The 14,497-nt window shown below is 31.6% G+C and overlaps 1 protein-coding gene across 1 annotated transcript; it reads left to right on the top strand.

The window, feature by feature from the left end:
- Positions 1–13,824: 13,824 nt before the first annotated feature.
- LOC135128460 (ejaculatory bulb-specific protein 3-like) lies at positions 13,825–14,196 on the top strand. Its single transcript, XM_064055368.1, has one exon. The coding sequence runs from the start codon at positions 13,825–13,827 to the stop codon at positions 14,194–14,196; it is 372 nt and encodes a 123-aa protein (XP_063911438.1).
- The last annotated feature ends 301 nt before the right edge of the window (positions 14,197–14,497 follow it).

The following is a 14,497-nucleotide window of genomic DNA, read 5'->3' as shown; positions in this document are numbered from 1 at the left end:
GATAGAGGTCGGTTGTGAAAAAAGCACAGTTTTACTTTTATAAAACTTATTTTTTCCGGTGTAAATTTACATGAGTTTACGAGTCCGATCCTCTCACAAGTCTTTTTTTACACTGTAACTGGTATTATCTATATTTTTTTGACTCACAGGAGTTATTATAAATACGAGTTCTGTTAAAATAAACTTGGACCAATTTTTTATTTTGTTAACTATCAACATTAAAAAAAAATTATTTCGCTATGCATCCTAACCAAGGTCGTATATACTAGGTCTGCTAACTGTGAGTTTAAAATGGTCTTTTTCCAAAGACATCCGAGGAGGCCACCGGAGCTGAAAATTCCTAGCACCGCCTAACGAATAATAACGAATAAGATTTGCGTAAAAATGTCCTTGACTGCAATTTGTCAAAAATATAAACTTTATACCGTTTTACACCACAATCTGCAAAAAACCGATTGAGAATTTTGATCTAACACTACTTCGGGATACTTTTTTATCCAGCCGTGAACATTTGCAGACTCTTTTGGCATTTTGGACTCGAAGTTCAATTGTCAGGACCAAAATAAAAAATGGGTAAATGACAAAATGAGTAATTGCTAAAAGGGTGCTACCTGAAGCGTTAAATAAGGGAGAATTAAGATAATTTTAAGCCGGATGCCGACTGTTCAATCTATACTTCTATACTTATATTATAAAGCTGAAGTGTTTGTTTAATTGAACGCGCTAATCTCAGAAACTACTGGTTCGAATTCAAAAAATCTTTTTGTGTTGGATAGTCCATTTGTCGTCTCTACATATAGGCTATAGAATATCACGCTACGGTCAATAGGAGCGAAGTAGCAATGAAAAATTCGGAAAAACGACAAAATTATTCCACCTTGGAGAGCTTCCGTTGCTTACGCTGCTTAAACGGTTAAAGATACGTAAAAATCATGTATGACGAAATAGTTTCCCTCTAAAAGTTCTAAAGAAAAGTTCCCAACAGCATATGTCTATCTTTTAAGGTCAACTCAGTATAACCTTTTTTATGCTAATGCAATTTGTTCTAAAATAATAATCCATTATGTATAAAATTCTCGCGTCACAGTGTTTGTAACCGAACTCCTCCGAAATTGATTGACCGATTTTAATGAAATTTTTTATGTTTATTCGGTAGGTCTGAGGATAGGTTGTAAACTATTTTCTATACCCCTAGGTGATAAGGGTGGCCCACCTTAAAAAATTTTTGTTTATTTTTTGAACAAAATTTTTTATTTTTATATTTTTAAGATTTGGCATCAAAAAATACATATAACCCTAAATTTTCACCTTTCTACCACCAACCCCCATTTTTTAATCGTCTATATAATAAAAATCAATTGCTGTTTCTGTTAATCTCGCTAAAACTCAGAAACGATTTGAAGAAATTTTTATATTACGGGGATGGTTTATACATAAATGAAAATAGGGAAAACTTAAAAGAACAGCTAAAAAATCAAAACATTCTAAAAATTTTATATGGGAATCGCCACTTCGAATTAATTTCAATAGTTGGCGTTCCCGACGGACCTGTCGTCTAACTGACGTGTCATACAAAACTATTTCTTCCGTGCGATTGTGAAAAGCGGTGAAAAGTATATTGCACTTCAAATCGTTCTTTGTTTTCTCGTAAAAAAATCGGCGTTTATTTTATGAAAACTCTTGATTAAAGTGAATTTAGTTACACATTGCGAAAGTTTCTTATTAATTTTGATCTGCCATTCTATTTAGCTATATTCACTTTATTGGTTTCGACAAAACCTCAAACTTTACCGTTATTCGAGGAATTAATTTGAAGTTTTCAATATTTTAAAATTCTCAACACAAAATTTACAGATTTGACTGTGAAAATAATTCTGTGTCGTTTTATGAAGTTTATTACAATGCCAAGAAGACAACAAGTTGACATAGGTCCACGAAGTCAATCAAATGTGCGACGAACTACCTCAGCTACAAACCGCAATGATTTATTTCATGGGTAATTCGGATGTGGAAGTTGATCAGCGTTGTGCTCATAATCAACATAATCAAACATTGAAGCGAGACATTGGGCGGTATGAATAAAACTGAGTAGATACTCATATTCGATGTACGAAGTACCTACTTCATTATTACTCTTATATACCTCTATGTACTCGGAAACATTGTATCTCCCCGGACACAAATTGAACATCTACGCGTTTTGTGAGCATTTAATCTAAAAATGAGCATTGGCATGGCAAATGACTGAGCTGTCTGTAAAGCAGCTTAGAAAACGAGTAGGATCGTTGCAAGAGTGAATTTTGACTAAAGTTGGCGACTTTCATGAACGTGGAACGTCGTCAAAAGGTGCATTCAGTTTGAAAAACACATTAGGAGCGGGAATATCGAAAACTTTTCAGGTAATTAACTTTTATTTATGCATAAATTGTGCAGTGCGTTTTTTATAACACTGGCCATAGAGATTCCCATCTCAAGGTGTCTACCCCATACTAACTTATATTTTGGTGACTCGATTTTTGCCTTGATGGTTGAACACTGTCACTGTTGTCCTTTTTTGTTGTATCGAGATGCTACTTGAGCATCAACTGTTATCTACTGAAGTATTAGCATCATCTAGAAAAACTAGAAATATTTTGATTTGCTATTCGAGTAGATACTTCGTATTTCGCGTTTTATTTATATCAACCATTGTCAAAAAATTGATCGAACGTTGTTTCGACAGAACTTCCTTCGCATCAAAAGTATAATGAAACATATTCAACATTTTCGAGTTGAGTCTTTTCTTCACACAGTTTTGTGATGACCTAATCGACATTTACGATCAACACGTATACCACCTTGGATTGGTGCAGTGTAATGCTAAAGATAACTGCATTGTATTCCCAAAATTATCTGCGAAAATCGAGTGAGCCGTTTCATCAATTTTTTGGGGGTAATAAATAAATATTCCTAATTTACCATGCTTACAATAACTTTAAAACGTCTGCAAGATCTCAAAGTAGTCATTTCTGCAACTCTTGAGTTATTCACTAAAATAAATTGACTGATCCATACATTTTTTTGAATCACGGTAACAGCAAATCTAAAAAATATGAATGCAATGATAAATTACGAAAATATACTGATGATATTTTGCACATTTTAGGTAGGATTTATTCGGCAAAATCTTGAGATGACGTCATCAAGTTTTTGGGCTTGATAAACAAATATATTTTGATTAAAAACCTAGCATGTCAAACAGTAACTTCAAAACGTCTGTAATATTTCAAAATTCAGTTTTGCAATTCTTGATTCAATCAATAAAATATATACACTCAATGATTAATTTTTTTGAGACACCCCCTATAAGCAAAACTAAAAAATATGAATGGAATGATAAATCACAAGTATAGTCTCATCCTATTTTGGACATTTTAGATAGGATTCATTTAGCAAAATTTTGGGCTGACGTCATCAATTTTTTGGAGGGGATAAGTAAATTATTTTGAATACAAATTTATTATGCTTATCATATGTTTAACATATCTGCAAGATTTCAAAGCATTCGGTTTTGCAAATTCAAAATTAAATTGTAGGTGAAACGAAGTTCACGGGCTCAGCTAGTATACCAATAAACCGAATGTCTCCAATTCGGATTAGTATGTCTTAATTACTGTTTTTTTCAGGTAAAGATTCTACAGAAATGTATTTGTTGAATTAAGGTATAATTTGTAAATTTTATAAAAATATGCATAAATATGCACTTAATCGGTACATATGCAGTAAGATTGAAAAATATGCAAAATTGTTTAAATAAGAAGTTATATCGCACGAAAACATCTTTTTTTCTGAATATGCTGCATACAATCCTATCCTATCACTTTTAAAGTGCTCGCTTTACTTATACCACCGTGGCCCTAAAGCATACTTAGTTAAAAATCACTCACCCCACTAATATGAATTCCACTAGGACGGCCCACTTTATACAGAAGTATAGAAAGAACTAGAAAAGGCCTAGAAAGAATTGCCGATATGTGATGATAGCAGTTTTTTCGAGTATTTGAAACTACCTATTCTCATTCTAGTTGTTTAGAGAAGAATTTTCGATCTCTAGGTCTAAACCCATAAAAATTCTTTTTCCAATTTCTACTAATTAAATGCTGATTTTCTATGTTAACTGTCGCTATTAAAACAATAGTTTAATCGAAAGGATGAATAAAATGTTTATAGCAACACTTTATTCACACTGTCATTGACAACTCGAATAAAGTAAAAAAACTAAAAATTCGCACTACCACTGAAATTTTCGTTGCTATGGATGTGTAAACATATTCAACTAAAATTTGCAACGCTTGATGGTCCACCTCCTGTAAAACAATCCTAATGAAAAGCCAGGAACATCCTTTGAATTTGACCGTGACGAAAGTACAGGCAACTTAGGCAATTTACCTTCTTTAAATGTTCATCATATTAGTAATAGTACAATTAATATTTACGTAAATGGATTACCGAACCAATATTTTTTTTTTAATTTTGCGACATTGAAAAAAATCTTGTATGATACACGTGAATAAACGAATTTTATCCACTCGAAAACATTATCATACTCGGCTTCGCCTCGTGTGCTAAACTGTTTTTCGTTGGATAAAATTCGTTTTATTCACTTATACCATAAATAGCTATTATTTTTGGAAGTGAACTTTATTTTATCTGTTACCTAGGCAAGCTGGTGAGGGCTGCAGAATGTATACGTAATTCATAATTCTGGTTGTGATAGACGTAAGTCGTGAACGTTTTCGAGTTCTTAGTGGTTGAAATACATAAAGCAACAGTGTATTATTTTACGAGTTTTATTTTGCAGCATTCACTGTTTTAGTCACTGTTAAATGAAACACCGTTTCCACTGATTAAAGTCTTTAAAATAAAATAGTCTCGCTTTAATCCATAGAACGGCTATGCAGTACTTAAGGTATCATATATTCCTCTTAGGTTTATATCCTTGAAAACAAGTCTGCATCTTTAGCCGTGGCACTTTTTACAGGAATAAGTAATTTGAGGTTGTAAATAAATGATCACTTTAACCACACCTTCAGGACACACAGATTAGTAGATAAATTATCAGTGATGCAGACAAATGTTGTTTGAAAATATTGTTTGTTAAAAGAAGTCTAACTTCATCATTTCAACTTCATTTTCTCCGAATATTGCATTTGATGTTACCCTTATTAATTAAGAAGTTAGAAAATCATAACACCAAAAACACAAATTAAAACAAAAACGAAGTCCCAATACACATTAGTCCCATTTTAGCCGTATTGCATATCTATAGTGACTTTCCGCTGATATTAATTTCTGCAAAAAGGAAACACCCATTACTGAGTAACAACAATACCTCTAATTTACATTCTGTGCTTCAAAAGCTTTCAAATAAGATGCAACAATGTAATTTGCTTTAAAGGCAATGTTAATACTCTTTTTACAGTTCACTTATTGCTTGAAAGTTACATTGTAACAAATTTGGTGTTTAACGTCTCACATACAGTTTATCTTCTAGTTTACTGTTATAACACAAAATTGTATTCGATCTCGAAAAAATGCAAATAATTACCAATAAATTTTTCGATGAAAAAGCTTGTTAATTTCTAGAGATCGCTTTTATTTTAATTTTATACTTAAACAAAAAACACCCTGAACAAATTTTGTGATTACTCGTTCAGTTCCTACAAATGTAAATTTAACTAATTTGATATGCTTTACAATCCATTAATTCCATTTGAAAAATTAACTCGATATTGTAGATATGCAAATTATTTAATTATTCAATCAATACAACGAGTCGACGAATGGACCGCCACCAAAATGGCTTCAATAAAATATGCAGCGACATGCTTTACATTAACAAGATTAAAAGTTTACAGATTTAATCCTTAAATTGCAACATTATTTCCAGATTCCTGGGTCCGTATTCAGCGAGACATAAAAATACAAATTAAATTTGTTAATACGCTTTATTCTAGTCTTTGATGAGATAAGAAACACAATTTTTAATCATCCCGCAGCGAAAGCTTGTTTTCCAAACGGCAGAAGCACTTTTCACCCCAGGAGGAAAATCCGTTCATTAGTCTAAATTTAATATTATCCTGGAATCGTTCCGCAGGCAATTTTCAATAATAAGCTAAGCATAATCAGCTACAATTAACAACTAAATACCGCTCATTTAACTACAAAAAGATATCCTGATGTCAAATATTTATGCACTTGTACAGTTACCAGCTTTTAATTACGTGTGTTGTTTGCCTCGAAGTGTATCTGTCGGATAAATTTATACACTTGTTAAATACTTATTCTAAATAAAAGGACAAAATGTAATAACAAAGAAACGCCATTTGCGTTAAAATTTTCAGGAGATTTGTATATATTATGAAATATACTCAGAAGAGACGTGGGTTTAGCCGCTTCTGGGGAGTTTAAACAGTCGTATCAGAATAGTACATTAACATGAAAATTAGTTTATAATTTGTTTTTTTTTCTTTAGGCAACATTTTTTAATTTTACCATTAATTTTAAGTTAGACGTTAACAATGAGCAGATTGTTTTGTAATTCTAGCAACCCTTATAGGGAGATGATAGTTAAATAGAGCTAAGACTAGATAATTACAAAAAATAACCATATCGTTTACATCAGCCTGATTGTAAAGTAAGTTTCCATCAATACTGTTGAAGTTAGTTCTGAAATCGTTATATTAAAAACTGGACCAGTCTCTATATGAGCGATAGACAGCTTTTTTCCGTTTTTAAGTCAGAGGAGGACGACGTAAGATTGTGATCAACTTTTATGTTTGACACAGAAATTTGGTATTGGTTTTTAAAACAAATCAATAAGATCAGATACGGTTGACGAGGTATTAGTTATTCTTGTGTGTTCTTTTACCATCTGGAACAGGTCATATTTAGTCAATAAAGAAAGAATAGGTACGTCTTTATACAGGGTGTTATTAAAAGGTACGTACAACAAAATTGACAGTTGTTCGCGAAGTCTAAGAAGTCTGAAAAACTTATTTTGTGTTATCAAATTTATAAGGGGAAAATTATCCCTTATCCAACCTTTTTAGATGCTACTGAAGGATAAATAGGTAAAATTAATTTAATTTAGTAAATCCTAGCAACTGTAACAATAAAACTTTTGTCAAAACTAAATGTTGTTATAGAAACGAAAGATGATCTTTTTATTAGAGGCGTACAACAAATTTGGACAGGGGGTTCGAAGTCTCATTTACACCACTGGTTTTTACTAGATAAAGGTTATCAGAAAACACAAATTTTGTATAACTTTTCAAAGAAGATGAATTTATTGGATTGTACTTCAAGGGGTAAGGAAGTTCTGTCGAAGTAACCTTGGACCAATTTTTTTGTTTGTTTGTTTTATTACTTCCCGAGCGTAAGCAAAGGAAGTATTGTAATCGAGTCCGTCGGCCGACTCTCTACTTTTACATTTTCTCGATCTTTCATGACCCCTAGAAGACGAAGAAATAGGTCTCCCGTTTCCGTCTGTCTGTCCGTCTGTCCGTCTGTCCATCTGTCTGCCGTCCCGGATTTTTACTAGACAGATAATCTCCGAAAGTACTGGGCCGATTGTTGTCAAATTTTGTATTTATATTAGGTATATCATGTAGATGTAAAACGCTGAACAAAATTTGTCTAAACATCTCCACCACTAATGTGATGACGTCACTTCAAAATTGTACATAGTAAATGGGTTTTAAATCGGATCAAATAACATAGTCTTACACATATAGTTTATGACTCCGAATTAAGATTTTACCCGAAACGTCCAGATCAAACTTAGGAAACAACATTTTTACATTTAATTTGAAATCTACAAAACCGAATGCTTTGAAATCTTGCTGATGGTTTACAGTTGTGATAAGCATGATAAAATTTTAATCGCAATATATTCAGTTATCCCCTCCAAGAAATTGATGACGTCATCCCAAAATTTTGCTGAATAAATCCTTTCTAAAATGTACAAAATACGATTACTCTCTTCTTGTCATTTATCATTCCATTCATATTTTTTAGATATGCATATTTTATTGATTTAATCAGGAACTACAGAACCGAATGCTTTGAGATTTTGGAAATGTTTTAAGATTATAAAGAGCATAATAAATTTTTAGTCAAAATATATTTGCTTATCCCCTCCAAAAAATTGATGACGTCAGCCCAAAAGTTTGCCGAATAATCCTTTCTAAAATGTACAAAATATGATGGGGCTCTTCTTGTAATTTATCATTCCATTCATATTTTTTGGATTTGCATATACAGGGTGACTAAAAAAATTTAATGAATGCACAAATTTATTTTATTGATTTAATCAAGAAATACAAAACCGAATGCTTTGAAATCTAATGCGAAAAAAAAACATAATTGGAGTGCAGTCGTTACCTTTCCAACAGCGAGGGAAGTACTGTCTAAACTCTTTAGACCAATTTTTTGCAATATTATTCGTTGTAAATGATTTGTAAAAGTTGTTCACACACCACAAAATATAGTAAACCTTCAATGTTGTGAGAAAGTTCTTAGAAACAATTCCGAAAATTCTCATTTGAAAAATGTTTATTAAATCTAAGGTATCTGTGTTGATGACTAACTAAGAGGAATGTAATATAACGTGAAGATTTCTTGAAGTCCAGGAATGAAACTGATTTCTAAAAGTATCGTTACACTTTTTAATAATATGGTCAAAATTTCTTCAGTTCTTGGAGAAGGATACCTCTGTTTTTTTTACTACTCAATTTGAGTTTTCGTATTCAAACAAATTTGACTAAGTTTAAGAACCATGAAATATCCGGACTACAAACTTGGTCCTAGGTTCCTAGGTAATTGGTTTAGTTCTATGAAGTTTTGCTGTGTTATCTTAACGATCCTGTCTCCGAAGAGTCACTGCAACTTTTCCTTTTTTATTGACTGCTTATGAAGCTAGTCATGTATACACAAAACATAGCAAATTACGAAACTACCTGCAAGATATCACACATTTATTTAGATGACCACAGCTTCTTTGCTATTGCTTTTGAGTCAATTTTGTACACGACATGAAGTTATTTTTTTGCATCTGCCAATTCTGTTACTCTATTTTGGTAAACGGCTTCAAAATTTTGATAAATAAAGTATAGGCTATTGGTGCGTGACCATTGATCAACAAGTGCTGTTTCAGTTGGTATGTTCAGTATGCTTGAAACTGGTAAAACTATCACCCCACTTAACTTGCTGTTGTCAAGATTCACATAGTTGACAAAAACATTTAATTTTTTTTTCAAATTTTTTTATTACTGATTATCTATTAAAATGTCGTAACATCAAGCATTTGGATCAGATCTGGCGACAGGAGCACACGCAAAATTTTCCAAATTACCTAATTCTATTTCCAACTTAAACAATATTGTCGAATAGGCAGTACTTTGTCAATAAATTTTGTTTTTGACTTTACCCACTCAAAACAGTACAAATAATAATTAATTACATTTCTAAAAAAGCTATCATGTGATCGAACACTAGATTACCAGAAACAGCACCTGTGCGGGCAACTTTTAAGTAGCTCTTAGGTTCGCATTTAGTGGGGGTTAAGTTGCGGCTTAACTAATTGACTAAATTAACACTACATACGTTAATAAGTGTTGTTCCCTCAGTATTTTTCTCCATACAACTGAGTTTGTAATGTAATCTTTGCATTTCATGTCTAATGTGTAGAAAGAATGTCACTGGATATGCGTGAATTTGAAGAAAACATAACACCTTTTTGTACCGTACGGTTAGGCACTTGAAGAAGAATCGTTCCGATGTGACGTACAGGTTCATCACTGTACTGGCGATTACCCGCAAGCATCCACTCTCTGGACATTAAGATAGTAAAACAATAACAAAAACATTTAACCTTCAATCAAATTCTGACGGTCACCAAGTTTGACATCTGGTTCGCTTTCTGTGTAATTAGTAGTAATAACTCTTATAAGCAATTCGATTATCTAGGTAAATTACTAAAAATGAAAGAAAAACGTATATACCAACTTGGTGGATAAAAAATTTAATTTGTAATAGTTTTGTTCTCTTTACGGAAATTATGCTGTATAAACAAGGCTGAAGTGTTTTTATTAATCCTAATTATGCCTTGGTTATAGAGAACAATAATTAAAGAACATTAGACAACACTTTGGTTATGTGAAACTGATTTATAATATACTAAATCTAATATTCTACCAAATTTCGTTTGAAAATCCCTGCTAAAAAGCTCAGTAACACGACCCAAAATAAATCTCTATGGCCAACGTTAAAAAAAGGCACTGTGTATTTTATAAGAAATCAATAGCGAATAATTAAAAATACCGTTAACGATCATGCCATTAAAATTTATTAAGGACTACCACTACACTTTATGCTGGAAACAATTTTATTGTATTTCTAGCGGATTACACAACTTCCTAAAGAGTGAATTTTTATCGATGAAGTGCAGAATATTTAGTTTTTTATCATTTAATGTGAAAAGTAAGTGAATACCGTGCATTAAAATTTAAAATATATATCAGAGAAAATTATCTCTGGTACATTTAAAGCGAAATTTATTTAATAATATTTTCAGACAACGTCATCATCATCAATAATCGTTTGAAGAAAATAAATAAACAAATTTTAATTACTGTTTTATCTCTGACATGGTAACCTTGAAATCAAGTTAATATGAATTACGTTTCAAATGAAATGCTTTTTAATGGAAAAAAATCTTTGAACTTAGAAAATATAACTATTTTCTTTGCAGATTATTTCAGATCTATTTATAAAGTGGATAAGTAAACTACAGATTTCGCTGAAGTGAGGGTTTCTGCTGAATCGAATTTTAATTTTAGATTTACAGGCGCAGACAGAAAATTTGGGACGTCAGTGTCATTCCTCTGTCACAAAATGTGAAACAGCTTTAAGTATTGTAACCTTATGTTTTAGTTTTCTCATTTTTGATGCTGCAGGCATGCTAACATTGGATGCAACGTGACAAATCTTTTAAATTTCAAATATCAAAGTGACAATAAAGAAAGCATGGACTACATCAAAATTTTCAAAATGACAGGAAAGTGACATCCAAGATTTTCTGGCCGCGACTGTATTTCGGTTGCTGATGTATTCAGAGCCATTTTAGATCTGCAAAATTTTTTATTAATACTTTGTTCAGTATAACAAGACTACCACATATGTTATTTAATTTATCCTTGAAATTTGGAAAAATAGTATTTTAAATGATGTCCATAATAGACGAGAGTGTATACAATAAACATAAGTATCAAAAATTTTCGATAAATTGATTTGTGATCAACTTAAACCAGCTTGTAAACAGTTAATAGGGGCCTCTCAGCATGATTTCTGTCAAGGAAGATCGACTACAACTAATTTATTGTTATAGCAGAACTTTATTATAAACTCTTTGGAGAATAGAATTCAAATTGATCCTGTGTAAGCTGATTTCTGGAAATCTTTTGACATAGTCAAGCAGAAAATCTTGTCGCACAAATTAATAGCTATGAAATTTGATGTTTTTTCCTAATCAACACCTTTATTTCAAACTGAACACAACTCGTTCCAATTTTGGTTACATCAGGTGTACCACAAGGTTCCCACTGCAGTCCGATTCTTTTTACTTTTCTATTAAAGGTATTTGTAAAGTAGCAGAGTCTTCAGAGTCCCTTCTTCTTGCAAATGATGTTAAAATATGTATATAAAGCAGTCTCGGACATCCAGGACAGTATTCAGCTACAAATGGATCTGGATAATATTTTGTCTTGGTGCAGCATCAGTGACATGGATGTACATTTTGTCAAATTTTGTTATAATCTTTTCTAGATCACTGGCATGGATACATTTTAACTATAAAGCTGATAGTGTCGATTAAAGGTCTGATCTTCCTTCGAGTACACTTGTTCAGTATGGTCGCTTTACTATACAATTTACATCAAATTAATTGAGAAAGTACAAAATTAATCCTTTTGTCATGGAGAATGGGTTTTCACTTACGAAGACATCAGGTGTATAATTTTAATAGATTCTTTGAAAATTAGATGAATTAAAATGGATTTGAATTTTTTAAGTTATTTAACGGTGCGATTGACTGTCCTGTAGTATATGTTGTGTTATTAGACCTTTAAGAAGTAATTCCACATTTTGTTGAAAAGTTCGTAATACTAACTACGAATTTTTCTCTCCAATTTCAAGACTTGCACTTCTATGAGATCCAAATAGTGATATTTGGGGTACCAACGTAACATTTTGAAAGATTGCCACATGTTAATTTCTGAGATTTTATTTAAATTAGTGATAAATTAGGATAAGTTAGTTTAGTTATTGTACAATAAATTTTGTTTTATTGTGTTTTATTTGTTGTATATAGTTATTTGCGTATGTCCCGCAACAAAGTACTAAATACTGAAATACTAAATACTAAATAAATTCGATATTTTGAAAATTATTTGCCAATGAAATTGTCAGTAGATGACCTAAGAAAAATAGCCAGACGTAAACGAAAATTCACTATTTTATTCTACAAGTATTAAAATTCTCAAAAACATGAGATCTGACATTCGTTAAAATGACTGTACTGCTATACTTTCTTTAACTAAATAACTGTCAAAGTTTTTTCCAGTTTTCTCATCAACGTTTGAAACCGAAAAGAGAATTTTATTATTTTGTACATTTTTGTTCCTTTTACATAAAAAAATAAAAATCTTTATTAAATATCTTTTTTATTATCACAAAATTTTCAGATAAGATTTATTTAATTTAACTTCATTTTGCGTTGCATTTTCTAACTGAATTCTTTAAATTGGATACATAATTGTTTTTCCAGTAACGTTTATTTTGTTTCTGTTTTTTTTTCTACATCTTCATTTGTAAGATTATGCAAAACAAGACATTTATTACATATGTTTTATCCAGAGATGTAAAAAATTATGCTGAAGGGCTCCAGTTTAGGTTCTCTACTTTTCATCGTTTAGATCAACGATGTGATTAATGAATTTAGTTCTGTTATAATAATACGCAGACGACCTAAAAATTGTTGGGCGAAGACTATGACAATTAACGAATACGTTTGAAAACTGGAGTGAATCAAATCAATTATTTAAAAAATGAAAACTTTATATATACATTATTAATTAATTCAAAGTTCTTATCAAGGGGGCAATTATATTAATTTTGGTAGGTACAATGTAGCATATACGTTATTGACTGTCTGGAATTTGGGGAATATTGGTTCTAAAGCAGTAAGCCAGATCTCTTCATTTTAAGTTATCGCAATAATAATTTTAAAGTTTACCGCATTTAAAATTCTGCCAATAATACGTAAATGACAGGCACACAGCGGGAACTAGGAAGTCTACATTTTCCTGAAATAAAATACTTCAAATATTATTTCATTCCTCTGGCTATTACTGAGTAAATAGAAATAAACTGCAACCTATTAAACTGTTTTTAGCATAATTTACAACGTTACATTTGATACTTTGCGCGTCTTTTGTATTTTGCATTCAAAGTTATCACCAGGTGCTATACAATAATTATTATCACATAAATAAAACGATTACCTAATGTTCCATTAAATTCTCATATCTTAAAACAATTTTTTTTTACAAAATGTAACACTGGTAGTTTCCATCAACGACTTTGTAAGCATTAAACTGGATTTATCAGCAGGTGAAATTATCACCTCAATTTGTGAAAACTTCCTAATTGTTTCTTAATGGCAAACAGAGTAATATAAATAGAGATCATAACACACAGTAGTCAAAGTTCATCAGCGAGAACACCATGAAGTTGTTAATTGTAGCAGTAGCTTTAGTGGCAGCAGCAGCTGCAGCAGTTTATGATGTCTACCCGACCAAGTATGATGACCTCGACATCGATGCCATTCTTGCAAATCGACGTCTTTTTGATAATTACCTCCAATGTTTACTGAAGAAGGGCAGCTGTACCGAAGAAGGTGCTCTATTGAGAGACATCGTCCCAGATGCTCTTCTTACTGGATGCAAAAAATGTAACGAACATCAGAAGAAGTCGACAGAAAAGGTTATCAGATTCCTCATTAAAGAACGCAAAAGCGATTGGGATGAACTCCTCAAGGAGTATGATCCTCGTGGAGAATTTCAGAAACAATATGCCCATTATCTGGAAGAACTATAAAATAAATGTGTAGTTTAATTTTTTAACGACTACATATTTGGTAAAAAAATAAATATATCATACGTCTCTATAACTGTGTTTTATTTATTGAAATTAATAGCCACTCTTTACATATAGGTATTCGTTCAAAATGTAATGAGTGGTGATCTAATTTCCGGAAATCTCGAGTCGAAAACACGAGCAGTTATTTCCTGGGGGCAACAAAACGAAACAGTGCCCGAGATATTTGAACAGAAAAATAAAATCGCTCTGACATAAATAAATAGATAACCGCATTTTATCGGTTTTAAAATGACATTAA

This window comes from Zophobas morio, unplaced genomic scaffold (assembly GCF_036711695.1).
Source record: "Zophobas morio isolate AGI-343-1 ecotype UQ-CSIRO unplaced genomic scaffold, CSIRO_AGI_Zmor_V1 ptg000012l, whole genome shotgun sequence".
In the NCBI taxonomy this organism is placed as follows: Eukaryota; Metazoa; Arthropoda; class Insecta; order Coleoptera; family Tenebrionidae; genus Zophobas; species Zophobas morio.
This window is presented reverse-complemented; position numbering and strand designations above follow the sequence as displayed.